Source organism: Scheffersomyces amazonensis (assembly GCF_036850825.1).
Source record: "Scheffersomyces amazonensis strain UFMG-HMD-26.3 chromosome Unknown RJT21scaffold_4, whole genome shotgun sequence".
Lineage (NCBI taxonomy): Eukaryota > Fungi > Ascomycota > Pichiomycetes > Serinales > Debaryomycetaceae > Scheffersomyces > Scheffersomyces amazonensis.
In genome coordinates, this window is record NW_027042744.1 from 549054 (window position 1) to 568470 (window position 19417).

Genomic DNA, 19417 nt, shown 5'->3' on the forward strand with positions numbered 1-19417 from the left:
ATCGATCTGGACCGTTTTCTCACCGTCACCGGCGCAGCCCCATAGGACACTATAAACAAAGAAATTTGCAACTACAGCATATTGATTAAATTAAATTTGCTAAACAGTTCGGAAACTTTTCAATATGAAAATGAAAAGGTTATTGAAATATTATTATGATCTTACATGGATGGTATAATGTACTGATTTAAGATTTTGTATCATATAGAATTTCCTGTTAGGTTAAGGTTAAGACTAAGACAGTAAATTTAAACCGAATGGTATACAAATTACTGGATACAAACCCGCTAATATTTCGTCCATGTTACACTTACAGTTACAGCTACACTTATAGTTCAATATATATATATATAATTACTTATAATAAGCTAACTAGTTGCAACTCCATACATTAAATGTCGCTTACAAAATGCGACATTCTAACACACTAAAAAAATAGTTTGAAAATTGTTAAGCAAGAACACCAAATCTTCATCTTTATCTGATAGGATCAACACCACATATTGCCATACAATTGATCATGAGTCAACCTCAGGTCAAAAAGGAAGTGTCTGTGAAAAAAGAGGGCGAAGGCAATAATTTAAATGATGTAGTTGCATCAAAAGGTACTAGTAAATCATCTACCCCATCATCATCAACAGATGAGGGATGGCAAGAAATTCCTTTAAAATCATGTAATCAACAAGAACTTGATGATATTAGATTTCATATAATGAAATTTCAAACTAAACAAGATGTGCGAATTGTAGAAAATTTCACTAAACCAGTGAGATTACATAGAAAAGATCCTCGGAATATTCAATTCCATTTAACTAGGGAGGAAATGGAGATAAGAAAACGAGAACAAGAAGAAGCTAAAAGAGAAAAAGAAAGAGAAAGAGATAATATTGATGATGAAGATGGAGATTTAGAAATTGGGGATAAAGATGGAGAAGGATCTAGTAGTAAGATTATTAATCCAGAAGATGAAACAAAAAGAGACTATAGGAAAATAAATCCTGAAATGGCGCAAGTTGCACCAGATGGAGGTGCTAGAAAGAATAAGAAGAATTTATTTAAACGTAAGACAAAGCAAGTAAATCTTATGGATGATGCAAAAAGAAAGTTACGTTATGAAGAATTCTATCCTTGGGTAGTAGAAGATTATGATGGTAAGAATGTTTTTGTAGGGAATTATGAAGGGGGTTCATCTGAAACAACCCAGGTATTATTTGTATTTGATAAAGATGGATTTAAAGTTGTTCCAGCTGAGAAAGTTTATAGATTTACTCCTAGAAATAAATATGCAACTTTGACACTTGAAGAAGCTGAATCCAAAATGGAAAGACGAAGTCATGTTCCAAGATGGTTAATGAAACATATGGAAGAAGGTCAATCAGATTATAGATTCAGAAGAAATCAATTTGGAGAAGGTCGTTCAGTTCCTGCTTCTAATTTTAATAGAGGGTTAAGAACAGTAATTGGTGGTGATGGATCATATAATGATCGTGATTCTGATCATGATGATTTAGATTTTGATGAAGAATTTGCCGATGATGAAGAAGCTCCTATTATGGATGGTGACGAAGAAGAAAATAAATTATCAGAGCAAAGGGTTAAAAAGGAAATGTTAAAGGCAGCACATTTTGATGGCCCAGGAGGAGAAAGTGAAGATGATGAAATTGATGATTTATTTGAAACAGAAAAATCTAGAAAAGTCGATAAAGAAGGTAAGAAATTAAGAAAGGTTCTTAATAAAAGAGAAGGTGGAGTCTATGATAGTGATGATGAAGATGATAATTCAAATCCATATTTGTCGAAATCGGATCTCGAAAGTGATGATAGTGATGATGAAGATGTCGTTAAAGATGAAGAAACTGAAGATAATCAGGGTCTTCAAGATTCAGCCAAAAATATTCCTAGATCAATATTTGCCTATAATTTTGGTGATGGATTTATAGTAATTAAAGCTCCAAGTGAATTCTTGAATGGATTTCCTAAAGGAGAATGGGTACCTAATGGTAGAAAGCGTTTATCATCTGGTTTGGAAGAATCTCCAACTAAAAAGCTTAAAACTGAAGATTCTAGTAGTACCCAACTTAGAAGAGATGCCTCAAGAGATTCAACATCACCTCAACCAGAAGCAAGTATTGGTGATTTAAATTCTGCAGGTCCAGATGGTTCTTTAGTTACTATTCAAGAAGTATTAGATATAGTTAGAGGTAATCCTTTGACCACCAAAGAATTACTTTCCCATTTAAAGAGCAAAGTTAGTGCTCATCCTGATAACAAAACAAGAATTATTAGTATAGTTAAACAAAACTTAAAATTACAAGATAGGAAGTTAGTGTTACGGGAGCAATAGATTTACACATATACGGACCCAACGAAATATAAATTAATTTGATGATATTATTCATATGTATACAACTATATTACAAAACTTCTACGATCTTATCGTCTTCTTCGTCACTTTCCTCTTCTTCTTCTTCTTCATCATAGTCTACTTGATTTGGAGCTTCATCTCTCATTAACATTTGAACTAATCTATCACATAAATCAGTGACTTCTTCCTTTTCAGCAGCAGTATCTAATACCTTAATTAAACTATATACAGACTTTTCTCTAAGGTGTTCTCTTAATTTTCTGGTAGTACATAAAAGTAATAATGATTCTAAATGAGTACAAATAATAGGGATACTGGGATCTCTTTTCTTATCAGAAGGTAATAATTGTAATTCATCAGGTAAATTAAACATATCTTCTTCATCTATTTCTTCAGGACCAGCAATAGGTAATAAAATGTAAGGTAATAAGTTTATCTTTTCATCAGATATTAATTTCCAATGAACATTAGAATTAAATAAGGAATTCTTTATAGTTGATGCAACCCCTTCTCTTCTAATTTTTGTATCATATTTTTCAGTGAAAACTAATAATTTAGAAATAGGTACAACACCATCATATTCTTGTTCTGTAATAAAATAATCTCTTCCTTGATTAAATCTTGAAATATCAGCAAAGAAATATGCTAAATAATCATAATTTGCATATTTATTTAATTTTCTATCATTACCCTTAACAAAACAATCCATTAAAGAATCAATAACTTGACCTGATTTAAATATTTTCTTTTGTTCTTCATCATGATCAATAGTAATATCAAAAATTTTATTTATAGCATCATTTTTAGCTAAATTAGTTAATAAAATACACATAATATCTGCATTAACATTATTAATATTGGAAATTTGAGATACTAAATATTTTAAATAATCCACATCTTCAACTATTAAATTTCTCATGGTAATATCATCACATAAATTGGCTAAGATAGTAGTTGCTTGATTTACCATAGTTCTACTGTTTTCTTTACTAATTCTTTTTAAATCTTTAATGGCTCCATAATTTTCATAACTGAATAATTGTTGATGAGGGCCTTGTGAATACCCCACCAAGTTATCCAAAGCAATTTGAACAACCGCTGGTTGAGGTGAATGCAAGAACAATACTAAATCTTCTAAATCACTAGGCATGACCCCCTTTATATCTATACTCTCACTAATTATTGAGTGTTAACTTCACTATCAACATTAGTAGGTACAATTTTTTTCAAATTTTTTTTAGCGAAGCGATGCTGCTGCGCTACTGCTGCTTACAAAGAAAATAAGATATTTCGCAACCAGAATTTTCGATTAGCTTCTATGTAAAGAAAAAGTCATCGGCTAACGTGTCGGTAACTTGTAAGTAATAATAGTAGAATGCTATGATATAGAAATGAGAGTCTAAAATAAAATGTTCATCAACTGAATGAATATTACCACCTTTAAAATTAATTCCCGGTTCATATCTAAAGATATTACGAGTTAAATCCCAATAAGATTTTGTATCTGTATTACCTCCTTCTACATAAGGTGAAGCAATAATTGTTTCATTGGTTGATCCAACCAAATCTTCATATAAAAATCTTAATGATCCAGTAAAAATTTCCCAACTACCACCATTTGATGGAGTTACTGGTGATGGTTCTAATGCCATAGTTGGAGTGAAATTAAAATATCCATTAATAGTGGGTTCTTTAAGTTCTTTATTATTAAATATAATTCCTAAATTAAATTTAGTTGCAACTTGTTCAATTTGTGAAAGAAGTTTACGACTAACAATATCGACACTTTCTTCAACCGCAATCCTATGATTAACCAATACGCTAACATGTTCAGGTAAAGCATTTGATTTAACACCTCCAGAAATTATATCAATTGCTTGGGATGTAGTAATCAAATATTTCAAGTCTAAATCGTCAATTATATAGTCAACTACTTTTGAATTAGATCCTTGGTCTAAATGAGCTTTCAAAATACTTTTCTTGACATCAATATCAATGGTTGGTGAATGTTCAGCTACACATTGTAAATGTTGTAACAATGGATTAGCATTAGTAAGAATACTATTGAATTGAACTTCTTCTATTTTATTTATCAACTGAGCCATAATCCCAATAGATGTATGATCAGGTGGAACAGATGAATGACCACCTGGAGTATACAATTCAATGACTGCATCTAAATAACCCTTTTCAGAAGTTGAAGGCAAAATAACTTTTAAACCTTCAATATCTGAATAACCAGTAGTACCTTCATCAATAATTTGAACAAATGAATTAGGTCCATATTTGCTTACTAAAAATTTAGAAATTTCTTCAGCTCCTGTTCCATCAGATTCTTCATCATATCCAAATCCTAAAATAATAGTTCTTTCTGGTTTAAAAGATTTTTCACTTAATAATAACTCAATGGTTTCAAATAATCCAATTAATAAATTCTTACAGTCAGATACTCCTCTTCCATATAAGTACTTACCATCATAACCTCCTTCAAAAGGTGGATATGTCCATTGATCTATGGTTTCCTTTTGAACAGGGACAACATCTTGATGTGCAGTAAGAAGTATAGGTTTCTTATCACTTGAGCCTTCCCAAGTTAAAACCAAAGCAAATTTATTGACTTTATCAACTTTTAAATGTTTATGAACTAAAGGAAATGTCTTCTCCAAATACTTGTGAAGTTTTTCAAAATTTTCCCAAAGTGGTTCTAACTCATATAATTTTTTATGACTCTTGATAGCTCCTGGATTAATCATATTATCGTAAACCTCAGTTGGAATTCTAACAGCTCCTAGAAGTTTTTCACGAGATTTTTCTTGAAATTTCTTATCAGTTAAAATCTCAAGTAAGGTATCATTATTATAAAGATAAGGACGTGGATCTATTTTTCTAGTTATTGGACAAAGTCCATCTGGATTATGAGGTGGAGCAGGAATTAGATTAGTGAATGTTTTGAATAATTGTTCAAATGGTCCAGATATATTAGAAGTATTCAATGGAAAGTTTGAATTCTGCGATAATGGTATAGATAACGAACATAAGGTTATTACAAAGATTAGTGAAGAAATAAGTACAATGCCAATATTTCTTGACCTATGACTTCTCCTTCCAAACTCTACTCTTTCATACAGTTTATCCATTGTGTGATGTCAATTGTCCTACAAACAGTTGGTTATCTCTAACAATATACTAGTATAATTGGAAAGATTAGGTTGCTCTCCGAGTGGCTCCCGCATTTTTCGGTTAAGAAAATCTTAAAACGGATAACCTTAAAAAGGATGCAAATGTATGCAGCACATGGAAAAAACACACTCGTTGGATAAAAAGAAGTGTTGAAAGATTAGACAGACCAGTGATATCAGTTATTACTTACATACCACTTCAACAATGAATAAAGATTTAATTGAGAATGAAGTTAAAAATGAAGGCAATCCTGAAGATAGAGGCGAGGTTAGAGGTGAGGTTAGAGGTGAAGTAGAAATGGTTGAGAGAGGAGGGGCCGAAGATAGAGCTGACAATAACAACGATAATGCAGTTAGTCCAGTTCCTACCCGTGTTCGAAGAGTAACAAATTCTACAGTGAATAATTCAATTAATGAGTTGAATGAATCAATCATGGTCTTGCGTGAGACCCAAAGAGCTCTGATGGAGGAATTGAATAATAATATTCTTCAATTGGCCCGTACTGCTATGAGACTAGTGGAATTTATTCGACAAGAAAATAAAAAACGCTTAGAAAGTAAAGTGGTGGATCACAAAGATTAGACCCATAGTTATGTATAATGGATAAATATGAATGAAAGCATGTGTTTATGGATAACCGTGATACGCGACCTTAGATATGTAGAGGAGTAGATTAACTTGGAGCCGAACATATGTATTTAGAAGATATCTTTGAAAGTAGTTTTAATTATAGGATAATATTTTCTTATTTGTTAATGAGTCCAAGGGATCAACAAGATTCCTTCTCGGTGACTTCGATTCTATAATTGAAGGCTCAGAAGCTATATCTTTAGAAATAATATCAAGATACATTAATGATTATTAGTTTTGCGAACGTAATTTCTTTGTTTTCTGAGAATTTCTGCTAAATTTCTGTTAAACCAGGTTATTTATAAAAATAATCAAAAGTTGTAGAGAAAGCTAAACAATATATTCCTTGCTTAATTTCCATTATTATTTTGTAAGCTGCATCTTGATTATTCTTAAAGAATTATGAACACCAAACGGTTGCAAATGGAAATTTACAAGTTAATTAAAGCATTTACTGGTTATATAATAACATGTAAAATTACACCCTCGAAAATGAGTACCGGTTTACAGTTTAAACCAAAAAACGTGATAAATATCATGTGACTCTACATCCTCATCTTCGAATGATCTATCTGTTTTCTTCAAGGATGATGCGGTGGCTCAATGGTAGAGCTTTCGACTCCAGATCGAAGGGTTGCAGGTTCAATTCCTGTCCGTGTCATTTCCTTCTTTTTTTTAAATTTCTATAAGCTAAGCATCACAATTATGATAACCACTAACCAAGACACTATATGTATTTAAGTTATGTTTTATTGATCTATTAATTTTTTATAGTAAAATAATCTACACATGTATTTCATTCTTAATTCATTTAAAAAATATGACTTATTATACAGAGTTAAAATTATGCTATTCGATTAGTTCTTGGCTAACTTTGATGATCTTAAGTTTCCATGCTTTCTCACTTCATCATCCATCAAATCCCGTATACGATGTGTTGCAGCTATCGCTATACCAAGAGTTGATTCTAAATGATCTAGAGGCATTTTATCTTCCAACATTAATAATGCTAACTTTTCAGTTTTCCCTATAACACCAATCGTTAATGTACTTATATCCTGTTCTTCTAATCCATTTAAATCTAGTAATGGAGTTTGATCATGTAAACCAACACTTATACAAGATACATAATCATACATGGCAACACCAGCATCTATAAGAGCTAATGTTACAGCATTAGCCATACTTGCTAATAAACCACCATCTTGAGCTAACACATGAATATCTATCAGTATTAATGTTCTAGGATATAAATGACACATGACACTTTGTTGAAATGTTCTTTCTAAAGTAGCTTTCATTTCTACCATTCTTTTCTCCGATTTAGATCTCTTCTTTCTTTCAAAAGTTGAAAAACTTGCTACCGACAAATTAACTTCAATAGTAGCACCAGCTGAATCTGCTTGTGATCTAGATGAAGGTTCCATAGGACCTTGAACCATACAAATTACTTTTGTATTTCCTTGTTCAACATATGAAGATCCATCACAAGAATTTGGGTGAGTATTAATTCTTGATTCAAATCGACGAAGTTCATTCCACCTTCGTCCATCAATTCTCAACCCTTCTGGGGAATAGAGTTCCATACGTGACATTCTATGGTAATTGTATTTATTATTGGTTAAATCTTTCTACTTTTTAGTATAATGAATCTGTATAAGATTCATCGCAATATCAAAAATATTCTACTAAAAAATTTCATGTATGCAGTACACACCTAAATTTGGTTGCTAATTATTTATCTATAAACTAACAATGAATTGACCTAATATATAGCAATTGGATAAGAAGAAGAATATAGAAGAGTATAAGAGACCAGTATCAAATGTACTTAAGCCCAAGAATTCTAATTGATATGCAAAATAAAGCCAAGAACCTTGAGATACTATCCATAATAGTAATAGAAATATACCATTTAGTGAATTCTTATAAGTAAGATTAGATTTTAATAAGAAATGAGGTAAAAATATTAAGAACCAAATGAAATATTGAGAAGTTATAACTTTATTGAATGTGACAAATGCAAATGTTTGTAAGAAAAGGGTTGAAATAATATCAGATTTTGAGAATACTAAAGGTATAGCAATTACTGAGATAAGTAATTGAGGTATGAATGCGAATCTTTCAATATCAATAAGATCTGATTCTAAAGGAATGGCAGATTTATAATATAATAATACATTATATATGGAAAAATTATGTCTGTGATCTAATCTTACAAGATGATACAAGTAAGTTTCAAATAAAAATTGATAATCATAGTATTGATACATTATTAAATTTAAACTTGCAAATATTGATAGTGATATTATTATGTATAATAAATTTTTATAATTCAATAAATTTAATAATTTAATATTTATAAATGGATTAGCTTTATTAGATAAATAATAAGCAATACTTGATAAATATATTATAGGATAAATTTTAAGATGAATAGCTAATCCCATCCATAATGCTGATATTATAATATTTCCCTTTACTAAAAAATATATAGATGCCATAATTATAACAGTCAATAAACTTTCAGAAGAACCTCTTGTACTTATGGTTATTACCATTGGATTTAATAACCAAATAGATGATAATATAAGTAATTTTGAATTTGATATTGATGGTTGAGAAATTTGAATAAGTTTTGTAATAAAATATCCAGTTATTAAATCACTAATCATAAATATAAATTTACCAAAACTATACCATTGATCATTCCAACAGTTAGGAGTTAATATATATGCAAGTAATGGAGTATAACGATAAGTTTCTCTATTATATGGTGATTGTCCATTATATACATAACATGCTGCATCAGTAAATACAACATAATCAATATCAGTATATTTAACTATCATATACTTATCTTGATATAATCCAAATAAAAAGAATCCTATACGAAGAGCTATAGCCAATGCAAATACATGATGAAGTTGTGGTTGAATCATACCTCACTGTTAGTAGTTAGTAGTTAGTAGTTAGTAGTTAGTAGTTAATTAAATTGGATGTCTACATGGTCTAACAAATTCAACCTAAATTTCTGTGTACAGAGTGTGACAAAATTATTGCGACTAATTCTACATACACTACACTATACTATACTACACTAGACAAGACTATAATTCGTAAAGACGTAATATTTATTAATAACCATAACTATAACCACTATAAGCTTAACCTCTATAAACTTGGGAAAGTAAAATGTACATGAGCACCCCATAAAAGTATATCAGATGGTACTGCTTTTTGTATAGCATCTAAATCTTTCTTCTTTTCTGGACATGGCATTGCCATTCCATGACATATAGTAATACTTTTACCATTTAAAGAAATTGAACCTCCATAATTCATAATTCTAGCATTTATCCAAGTAGGATTATTTGAAACTTTTTCATTATAAATATCACTATTAACATGATTAACATCATAATAATATTTTAAATATCTCCAAGTTTGAGTTTGTAAATTTAATACTGGAATTCTTAAAAGATTTGTATTATTAGTTGCAAATGGAAATTTACTTAATCTTGTTACATCAAATTTATCACTTTCATAAGGTATTTTATCAAAATATCTTAAATAATCATTATAAAATCCTCCAATGAAAAATAAATAATCACATTCTTCATTTTGATAATATAATGCTCGATGATGACAAGCTCTAAATTCAGCTTCCATAAATATAGCATCATCTAATTCATTTTCTTTATTAAGTTTAGATCCATCATCATCTTCATATGGTTTAATAGGTATATCAAAATAATCAAAACTATAAGTGGAAATCTTTTCCCATTTTGCAGTATCAAATACAAATATATAAAAATCACTAAAGAATTCTAAATTTTCATTACATCCACCTTGAACAAGAAATGCCTTACCTTCAAAAAAATTCTCTAATTTTGGAGCTTGTGATCCATTACCACTATTAAGAGTATGAAATGATGCTCCAACTGATGAAGTATTACTTACAGTTGTTGATACTCTCTTTAATTGTTCACCAGTTAATTCTGGATTTAAATCAATTTCACAATCAACATCATTTGTTCCATTATATTTAATAAGTGCTCCAGCATAAAATCCTCTAGGTGTTGGCCAATCGGCATTAGGATGATAAAATGGACAATCCTTTTCACGACCAATACTAGTTACAATGGCTTCTGTTTGGAAATTAATACCTAATTGATCATCTTTAGTAGCAAGATCAATTTTTAAAAGATCATTAGAAGCTTTAAAAGTCATAAATCCTGAATCATCTATAACTGGAATAAATCCTCCAAATACAAAGATAGATACACCAGCTAATCCTGATTTTTGTACAGGATCTTCAAATAATGCAACATTTTCTTCTTCCATAAATGAATCAAATGATTGAGCATCTGTATTATCAATTTTTTCTACAGTTAAATAATCCTTTTGTTGAAACTTCTTTGTACCTGATTCAAATGTCGATGAAGATGAGCTTGAATCCTGAGCCAGATGTTTAATTATTACTTCATATTTATTTTCTCCATTATTAGAATTAGTTGGTGATTGTTTTAAATCTGGTGATGGACTAGTATAAGGATAATAATCTCCAATTACTTTAGAACTGTTATTATTATTATTGGTAGTAGTAATATTACTATCAATCTTTAAAGTCGCAGGTGATTCTTTTACTAATGTTGATTTACCCTTATCATTTTGAACTGGTGAAGCAGGTCTACTACCATTTGAACTATGCTGAGAATTAGATCTATTCTGTTTGACTTGTTTAGAATAAGTGTTTTTCAATGGATGAGCAGCTTGAGGAGATTTTGGTGATTCCAAAGTACTTGGTTGTCTTTGATGATGATGCCTTTGGAAAATTCTAGAAGATTTTGAAAATACATTAGTCATCTTTGCTACCGCACTAGAACTAGTTGATGAATTATTTGAATTGGTAGTTAATGTTGAAGGCAGTGTAACTACACTATTAGTGGCTGATCCATTACTTGATAAAACTGGTTTAAGGTTTGGAATACTTTGGAAAGGTTTTGAATTAGAAGTATCGACTGATGAACTTTGAGCTGTAGTGGCTGCTGATTGAAGAGATTGAGTAGTACTATTCTTTAATGAAGAATTAAAGGCAATGGATTGCTTCTGGAATGGGAATTGACCTGATGTCAGGTATGGAGTAGCTGGAGTTGGAGGAATATCCAGATCATTTACTGATGAAGTGGTCAGGATCTCATTTAGTTTTATAAAATTTGGATGATTTGATGATGTTGGATTTGGAGATTGAATCTTTTGTAATGGAGTTCCGATATTAGTAGCAGTAGTAGTAGTATTAGTTTTCGTTGTTGAAGGTTTGGATTTATTATTATTATTATTAGTAGTAGTAGTAGGTGTATATGTAGTAATTGGCAGGGTAGTCTTTGTTACAATTTCATTTGTTGAACTTGAATTATTACTAACTGGACCTACATTAGGTTTAGATTTTGAATCTAATAAACCATAAATATTTGATACCATTGCTGAACCTAATCTTCCTAATGGAATATAACTTTTACTCTTTGATTTTAAATCTATTTTTGTAAATTTTAAATTTGTAATATCAAGTATATAACCATCTTCATTTAATTTTATATCTTTTTTAATTATCCATCTACCAATTTCTGGATTATAATTTACTGATATAGTTTCAATTTCAAATCCTCCATAAAAGAATATATGACTTTTTGATATTTGAGTACTTGTTAATGAACATAAATGACCAGGGAAATCAGTTAAATTAATTGTATCTAAAAATGTAATGGTTCCTCTAATTGGATTAAAAAGATAAAAATGACGATTTTGATTCATAAATGGACTACATAAGATTTCTTTACTAACAAATGGGGGTAAATTTGTGGGTAAATGAATTGAAATCTTATTTAAATCAATATTTTTAGGTAAACCTAATGCTTTAAAATTTGTAAATTTATTTACATATAATCCTCCAAATGTATAAGTTAAATCATCATAATCAAAATGATTTTGATAACATAATTTTGGTATATCAATTAAAAGTCTTGCTTGTCGAGGATCTTGTTTATAATAACCAGGAATATTTAATGATGCCTTTGGTATTGAATAATAACCAGAAAATGCACTTTTAGTATCTTCCTTTCTTAATATATCTCCTCTATCATTTTCATCATCATCATCATCATCATAATCTTCACCCTCATGAGCTCTATAAGTAACCGTTGATGATCGTTTAGAATCCAATCCTCCAAATGCTGAATGTTCTACTTCATCTAATATTATTCGAGGGACAAAATGATCTTGATCGAATTCTTTAGATAATACAGTCTTAGTACTCTTTTCATGATATACTTCATATTTAAATACTCCATAAGGAATTTTAACTCCGTGTATCCAGCCTTTTTCATTCTTTTCTAAAAAGTCTTGTTCTCGAGATTCTGGGAATTCTACTCCTTTAAATGAGGGAGATGATGGTCCTAATATTGGTGAAGGAGACGCAGATAAATATGCATTCATGCTATTACTGAAACTTAGAGTGTTTTTATTGGTATTATTATTGGTACTATTATTATTATTGGTATTTGTTTCAGCAATTGTGGTAGTAGTGGTTGTACTAATAACATCCAGTCGTTCAGTAGTCACATCACTGACAGATAGATCCAAATTGGAGGGTTTCATAGTGTCAGCAGACATTTGTTAATTGTTCTATATTAGTACTAATTGTGAATTGTGAAGAGATGACTAACTGTTCAACTCCATATGTATATATATATTGTTCAAAACTCCTTACAATTAACAATTACAAATGAAAAATTAACAGTTGAAAGTTTCTACACAATTCAGTAACTAAATCTATGATATTCAATATAATTTACGGTAGATAGTCCGTATTGGTAGTTCGGTAAATTGAAGTTAAACCTTAAAGGCTCATCTATAGTGAGAAAAAGTCGATTAGGGTTTTTTTCCTGAATGAAGAGGGGTTATACATTTGAGATTATTTCCTGCACTCGAAGATCGAATATTTTAAAAAACGTCGGTGTAATGCAGCAAAACATCCATAATGCAATACTTTAAACACCCCCCCTCTATCGACATTTTATTTAAGGCGCGCCATTAGCGATACATGATTGGACTTTTAGGGGGGAGACACATAATAAGTTTGTAAAATATCATTTACGGGAAACAATGCAGTTGTTCCGGGTAGTTTGTAAGTAAACTGTAACTGAAACTGAAACTGTTACTGTTACTGTTACTGTAACTGCAGCTGCATTGTAATATCATGCTTATAATAATACTAAATTTTAGATAAGGAAAATTTATCGAGAGTCGCTAAACTTTTTCGTGTCTTAGTGCCAAGACTGAAATAGTAATGTAGATGTATGCAACATAATCAGTATCATTATTATTATTATTATCATTATCATTATCATTATCACTATCATTCATTTATTTCTATTTTATTTTATTTTATTTACACGCTTCATATCATTAATTTTATTTAATTACAGAGATACTTACCAGTATCAGTATCATATGTTAGGACTTAACATATCCGATTTTACCAATGAATGAATCTAGAAAATTGTTAGTTAGTATGCGAAATTAAAATAATTTTTAAAAAAAACTAATGGAATTATTATACTTACATCTTGAACAGAAGCATTAATGAATTGTCTAACTTCTAATGCTAGCCATACTTTGACCATACTTAATGAATTCTCATTTCTTAAAATATCTCTTCCTTCTTTCAGAACTCCTAATTTTCTTAACACAGGTAACGAACTGTCATATAAGAGAGTTAGTTAGTATTATATGTTATAATATAAAATAAAATCCCTGAAAACAATCTTTCTAAATAAAAAACATAGAAATATCATTCTCAGTTGGGAATCCAAGCAAAAGTGCATATACGAACCTTGCAAATAAATCCAATTCAGGATCTAATTGTCTTCCTAATCCTTCTAATAATAATATAGCAACAACAACTGTAACAAAATCTCCTTCCATTCTAACATGATGATTTCTAACCATTCCTAATACTTGATCTAATAAATCTCCTATACTTATATTACCTAATGTAAATGTTCTTTCTTTCATTCTATCAACTAATCTTTCAACTTTTAACGCAAATATTTCTTTATTAATGGCCGTTTCAGGAGTTCTTGATCTTTCAATCATTAATTCCCCAGCTCTATAACCATCAAATTCAGATAATGCTCGGAATAAATCAATAAAATTAACTCGATCTTCATGATTTAATTCAGTTACTAATCCAACATCAAGAAAACAAATTTCAGCATGAAATCCTTCATCATATAATTTTGCTAATTTAGAACACCAAGCTTGAGAATCATCTCCTAATTGTAATAATTCATTGGTAATCCTATTGGTTTCCATTTCATTACTTGATTTAACTATTTTATATTCTTTCTCATGTTTAAATAATTCATTTTTATAAAATCTTACCATCATATTCCCAGGATGTAAATCGGCATGAACAAAGTTATCAAGAATTAACATCTTTAAAAATGCATCTAAACCTTTATCACTAACTTCTTTAGATAAATTCTTCCCAAAATTATCATCTAATGATAATAATTTACTCATAGGAATTGCATGAATAAATTCTTCAACTAATACACTTCGAGTTGTAAAATTTAAGTATGGTTTAGGGAAATGAATATCTAATCGATTATGGAAATTATATCTGAATTTAACTAAATTCATTGCTTCAATTCGTAAATCTAATTGTAATTTCATTAATATTGAAAATTGTTCAACTTCATCAGGTAATGATAACCATTCCATAGTAGGAATTACATTAATTAATTCTGCAAAGAATTTCATGATTTTTAAATCTCGTCTAATTTTAATTTCAACATTTGGATGTAAAACTTTAATAGCCACATATTGATTAGAAGTTAATGGATCATTATGTTCAGTAACTAATATCTTCTCCAAAAAGGGATGCAGAATATCATGATTAGGTAAATCCTTCTTTTCTCTTTCTTGTTCTATCAATTTTATTTCAATATCTTTCCCCTTTTTAGCTTGTCCGATCGCCTTTGGCGATAATTTCCCAATATAAACCTGTGCAATAGCACCTACTCCCAATGGTGTTTCATTAAATTCATCAAATATTTCTTCAAATGGTAAACCTTCAAAACTCTGACTAACAATCTTTTTAGTTTGATGAAGAGAATGAGCTTTGGCATTAGAATGTAAATTACCTAATTCATCACACATAGCTTTAGGAAAAATATCAGTTCTTGAAGCAGCCCATTGACCAAGCTTAATGAATGAAGCTCCCGCAATTTCAGCTGACCATCTTAAATACCAAAACCATAATTTAGCTCCAGATCTCATATGTTCACTCAGATTTCGATCTCTACGACCAAAGTAGCAAATTGGTGAACTAATTAATACTGGTAGAAATATAATTGATAGTTCAATGAATCTTGAAAATGTGATAATAGGATCAATTATATAATCATTAATGGCAAAGCATATGTGATATATCCAACCACATGTTCTTTGAGTTAACTCTTTTCTTCGTTGTTCATACTGGTCTTTCTCTTCTTTCTGAGATGCTAGAAACAATCCCAGTTCATAAGTCTCAGTTCCACTTTCTGGTGCTAATTCATGAACACTAGTATCAATTGCATGGATATCATTTGAGATAAGCTTATTCTGATTTAATTGTAAGTTTGTGTAGTAGGCTATTACCCCTGTTCCAATACCTATTCCTATTCCTATAAAGCCGAAATGGGATTGGAAATGGAATTTAAATGGAGACAGATAGGATGGTCCGGTATTTCGGGATATCTGTCTAATTTGTGTGCGACTTATATTACCCTTAATATTATTTCTTAGGATATACTTACCTGATATACTCCCTCTCGCTATATTTTGATAATTGGAGAATTTACCATATCGTATCTTAGACACAAATTTATTTACATTCATGATACACCATACACCACAATATATTTTATATATACATAAAGATAAAAACGACAGTAAAGATATTGACGATAGACACACAACCTATCTTATAAAAAATTTTTTCAACTTGCTATTTAGCTAGTACTATCAATATATGAAATTCCTAGTTTGCTATATATGTAACTCTATGATAATTGCCATTGCTCGGATGTTAGCAGGCAGGCAGGCAGGCAGGCAGGCACCGGCCGAGCAACCAAAGAAAAAAAAACTAAAACTAAAACGGTCAACTAAAAAACAATTAAACAAACAGCGAGTGAGTTAGTGGACAAGCCCAATTTTTTTTTGGCAGTTGCAGCCAAATTTAATTTTCATTTTCCTCTAGGTGATTTCTTAAGATTGAACACCATAAGGCTATAGTGGCTGTACCCTTTGAACTGGTTCTTGGACCTTTACGACTAACTATGTTATCATGAGCATTCCAACAATCCAAATATATGGGGATCTTTACCCAATCTAATGAATTTAATTGCTCTATAATAAATCTCTTATTCGAATCTAATTTTAATTTAGTCTTTTCTGTAAAGAGTGGGAAATGCGAATAGTCCTTAATCTTAAGTGCTGATAAATTACTTTTAGTAATTTGATCATTGGTCTTAACATCCACACTAATTAATTTCTTATTTGAATTTTTAGTACTGAAAATAGAAACCAATTCATTTGCATCATTTTGTGCTTGATTATGAATTTCTTTCTTTTCATTATCACTCTCATCATCAAGATTAAGATCATTAGCATCATCAACAACTGAATCAGTAGGAATTGGTTCTTCTTTTTCATCATCTTCTTCATCACCAACCGGTGGTGTTTTACCAGTAAATCTTTCTTCTGCATACATAATATTTTCCATAGCATTTCTAGTAAGTTGTGATGTATCTCCTTTAAATGATTCATGTCTAGATAATGATCTTCTTAATTTTCTATGTTCTTCTCCAATCTTAGCATCTTGAGGATCAACAGGCAATATGCCATAAACTGAATCCTTCACTTTTAACCAATGTTGTTCAACTTGTGGAAATTTAACAACCCTAACTTTAAATCCACTATAAATTGAAACATATAAACTAGTACATAAAACCAATGGTATCCAGATTGGAATCAAAAATATGGCAATCAATATAATAATTAATACTTTTAAAATTTTATTGGTTCTAAACATTGAAGTTTCTTCTTGAATATTACCTTTAAATTGCTTCAAATCATCAGCATCTAATAATCTCAGTCTAGTTAAATCAACAAATTTAGGTTTGACATATACATTTCCAACTCTTGTTTGAGGTAAATCTTTAATGTATTTTATTTTAATTCCCTTCCATTCATCAAATGGTGAATATTCAGTAATATATGATGTAAAGAACGCTACTGTTCTATCATTTTTTACATTAGCAAACAATGTATGTTTTTCAAATTTTTGCAAACCTTGGAAATATACCTTTTTAGGATCAGCCATTTCAAGTAATAATTTATCCGAATCAGCTATAAATAATTCTTTACCAGCCAAACCAAATAAATATGGTCCAACATGATTTGCTGTGCTATCAAAGAAATTATCAGCAAAGAATTCAATTCCAACGTGAGGAGTTGCAAAAGTAGAAAAAAAGATTGGCTTGATAGTATCAAAGAATTGCATTTCATTTAATAATCCTATTACATATCGAGCAAGTAATCCACCCAAAGAATATCCCACAAAACTTACCTTTGTCACGTTTAAATTGTCTCTTTCCTTCAAAGTTTCTATTTCATAAAGAATCTCTGTAATGATCTTACGAGAATTTAAATGCATACCATCATATGTCTTCCAGAATCTAAAGCTTTGAGGTCTTAACGTAACAATTTTCTCTGCAGAACGTGTAGGCAATAAATCCTTTATCAATTTCTCAATAGTTATCATATGAACCGGTGAACCCCATAATCCATGGATTAGGATAAATAAATGAGCAGATTGACTCGCTGGTGGGGAGTTATTATGATTTTGATTTTGATTTTGATTTTGATTTGACATTGTCTCCAAGGCTGTTTAGACACTATTCTTCTTACTATTTATACTATAAATCCAAGCAATAAGCTATTGCATTCAAGTAAGTTTTGATTTCGATGGATTCACGTGTGCCCCACAAAACAAATATACCTTGACTAAAGAACTACTTGTATGACTCCTAAAATATCAGTAAACACTTGAGATTCCACTTTCCTAAATGGATCTATTTAATGACAAGTAATTATTTAAGGGTATTTATCTATTATAATATTATAATATTAAAAGATCAAAAGTTAACCATTTCATAGGAATATATATAGTATATAGTAACACAATTTCGGATGCTAATATTAAGAACCGAGCCGGGTAAACTATTTTTTTGCTGGAGAAAAATTTCAAGAGGAACGGAACAATGGCGGACTTAATGACGATACCATTACTGATCGTCTATAGACTAGATATTGCAGAGAGTATCGAATATCAGAAGTGTTCGGAAAGAGTTTTGTGGTATCTAAGGAATTCTAATTTTTGAAGAGTAAATAGAGACATGGCATTATTTGGATCATCCACAGCAGCTGCATCAGCAAGTAGTCCAGCTACTACACCATCTCAACAACTTAAGAAAGAAATTGAGAATCAAATTAGTCAAGAATTAGCAGTAGCTAATGCTACTGAATTAGTTAGCAAAATCACCGAAAATTGCTTTGAAAAATGTATTTCACAACCTGCTAATGTCCTTAGACCTCAAGAAGATCAATGTGTAAGTCAATGTTTAGAAAAATATATGAGGTCGTGGAATGTCATATCAAAGGCATATATTACCAGAATTCAACAATCTTCAAACGATAAGTAGATGTAACTCCATGTTATCAATTTACTCAATTACACATAACTAGCCACACTTTGTCTGGAACAACTCTGTACATACATTTTATAAACATTCATACTACGCATACTCGGCGTATTAATAGTTACGAACATGATATAATCTATTCTATTCTATCATGCTTATTGGATATAGAGAGTTACGACACTAATTTACATAGCATTAATGACAATAAATATTTATTAATTATTTATAAAATTGTATAATTATCAGTGTAATTGTATTTGAATTTGACTGCAAACTTATACTCTTACTATAAATTAATTTTTTGTTTTCAGAGAGGTCGTGCACAGGGGCCCAATATACTTTTCAATCAGTGGCAACTAAAAAACCAAACCTCAATCTCCAGAACTAGGCTAGTAAGAAAGGAGTTGAACAGTCAGACTTCAGTCAATTT

The 19417-nt window shown here is 30.2% G+C and overlaps 10 protein-coding genes and 1 non-coding gene across 11 annotated transcripts; 4 read left to right on the forward strand and 7 right to left on the reverse strand. All coding sequences in view use genetic code 12, as the record gives it.

The window, feature by feature from the left end:
- Positions 1-520: 520 nt before the first annotated feature.
- Positions 521-2344, forward strand: TFG1 (transcription factor IIF subunit; the record flags this gene model as incomplete). The annotated part of the gene is made up of 1 exon (XM_064880256.1): positions 521-2344. One exon carries the CDS (start codon positions 521-523, stop codon positions 2342-2344), a length of 1824 nt encoding a protein of 607 aa, XP_064737749.1.
- A 35-nt stretch (positions 2345-2379) lies between these two features.
- Positions 2380-3573, reverse strand: HGH1 (Hgh1p). The gene has a single exon (XM_064884463.1). It carries the CDS (start codon positions 3513-3515, stop codon positions 2415-2417), a length of 1101 nt encoding a protein of 366 aa, XP_064737750.1. The 5' UTR covers positions 3516-3573; the 3' UTR covers positions 2380-2414.
- A 108-nt stretch (positions 3574-3681) lies between these two features.
- Positions 3682-5625, reverse strand: RJT21DRAFT_133008 (uncharacterized protein; the record flags this gene model as incomplete). The annotated part of the gene is made up of 1 exon (XM_064883168.1): positions 3682-5625. The coding sequence occupies exon 1, from the start codon at positions 5500-5502 to the stop codon at positions 3682-3684; it is 1821 nt and encodes a 606-aa protein (XP_064737751.1). The 5' UTR covers positions 5503-5625.
- A 124-nt stretch (positions 5626-5749) lies between these two features.
- RJT21DRAFT_114584 (uncharacterized protein) lies at positions 5750-6127 on the forward strand (the record flags this gene model as incomplete). Its single annotated transcript, XM_064880257.1, has 1 exon — positions 5750-6127. One exon carries the CDS (start codon positions 5750-5752, stop codon positions 6125-6127), a length of 378 nt encoding a protein of 125 aa, XP_064737752.1.
- Positions 6128-6764: 637 nt separating this feature from the next.
- Positions 6765-6836, forward strand: RJT21DRAFT_t97. Its single transcript has one exon. It is a non-coding gene; the product is annotated as a tRNA-Trp (tRNA).
- A 51-nt stretch (positions 6837-6887) lies between these two features.
- On the reverse strand, positions 6888-7804 carry RJT21DRAFT_121048 (exosome non-catalytic core subunit). Its single transcript, XM_064881947.1, has one exon. It carries the CDS (start codon positions 7768-7770, stop codon positions 7033-7035), a length of 738 nt encoding a protein of 245 aa, XP_064737753.1. The 5' UTR covers positions 7771-7804; the 3' UTR covers positions 6888-7032.
- RJT21DRAFT_121049 (glycosylphosphatidylinositol-alpha 1,4 mannosyltransferase I) lies at positions 7805-9146 on the reverse strand. Its single transcript, XM_064881948.1, has one exon. The coding sequence runs from the start codon at positions 9115-9117 to the stop codon at positions 7918-7920; it is 1200 nt and encodes a 399-aa protein (XP_064737754.1). The 5' UTR covers positions 9118-9146; the 3' UTR covers positions 7805-7917.
- Positions 9147-9260: 114 nt separating this feature from the next.
- RJT21DRAFT_121050 (uncharacterized protein) lies at positions 9261-13078 on the reverse strand. The gene has a single exon (XM_064881949.1). It carries the CDS (start codon positions 12845-12847, stop codon positions 9350-9352), a length of 3498 nt encoding a protein of 1165 aa, XP_064737755.1. The 5' UTR covers positions 12848-13078; the 3' UTR covers positions 9261-9349.
- A 605-nt stretch (positions 13079-13683) lies between these two features.
- Positions 13684-16120, reverse strand: RJT21DRAFT_86271 (uncharacterized protein; the record flags this gene model as incomplete). Its single annotated transcript, XM_064885467.1, has 3 exons — positions 13684-13728; positions 13801-13936; positions 14070-16120. The coding sequence occupies 3 exons, from the start codon at positions 16118-16120 to the stop codon at positions 13684-13686; spliced, it is 2232 nt and encodes a 743-aa protein (XP_064737756.1).
- A 170-nt stretch (positions 16121-16290) lies between these two features.
- On the reverse strand, positions 16291-18499 carry RJT21DRAFT_41514 (putative hydrolase). The gene has a single exon (XM_064884475.1). It carries the CDS (start codon positions 18156-18158, stop codon positions 16461-16463), a length of 1698 nt encoding a protein of 565 aa, XP_064737757.1. The 5' UTR covers positions 18159-18499; the 3' UTR covers positions 16291-16460.
- Positions 18500-18570: 71 nt separating this feature from the next.
- On the forward strand, positions 18571-19218 carry TIM13 (protein translocase subunit). Its single transcript, XM_064881950.1, has one exon. The coding sequence runs from the start codon at positions 18682-18684 to the stop codon at positions 18985-18987; it is 306 nt and encodes a 101-aa protein (XP_064737758.1). The 5' UTR covers positions 18571-18681; the 3' UTR covers positions 18988-19218.
- The last annotated feature ends 199 nt before the right edge of the window (positions 19219-19417 follow it).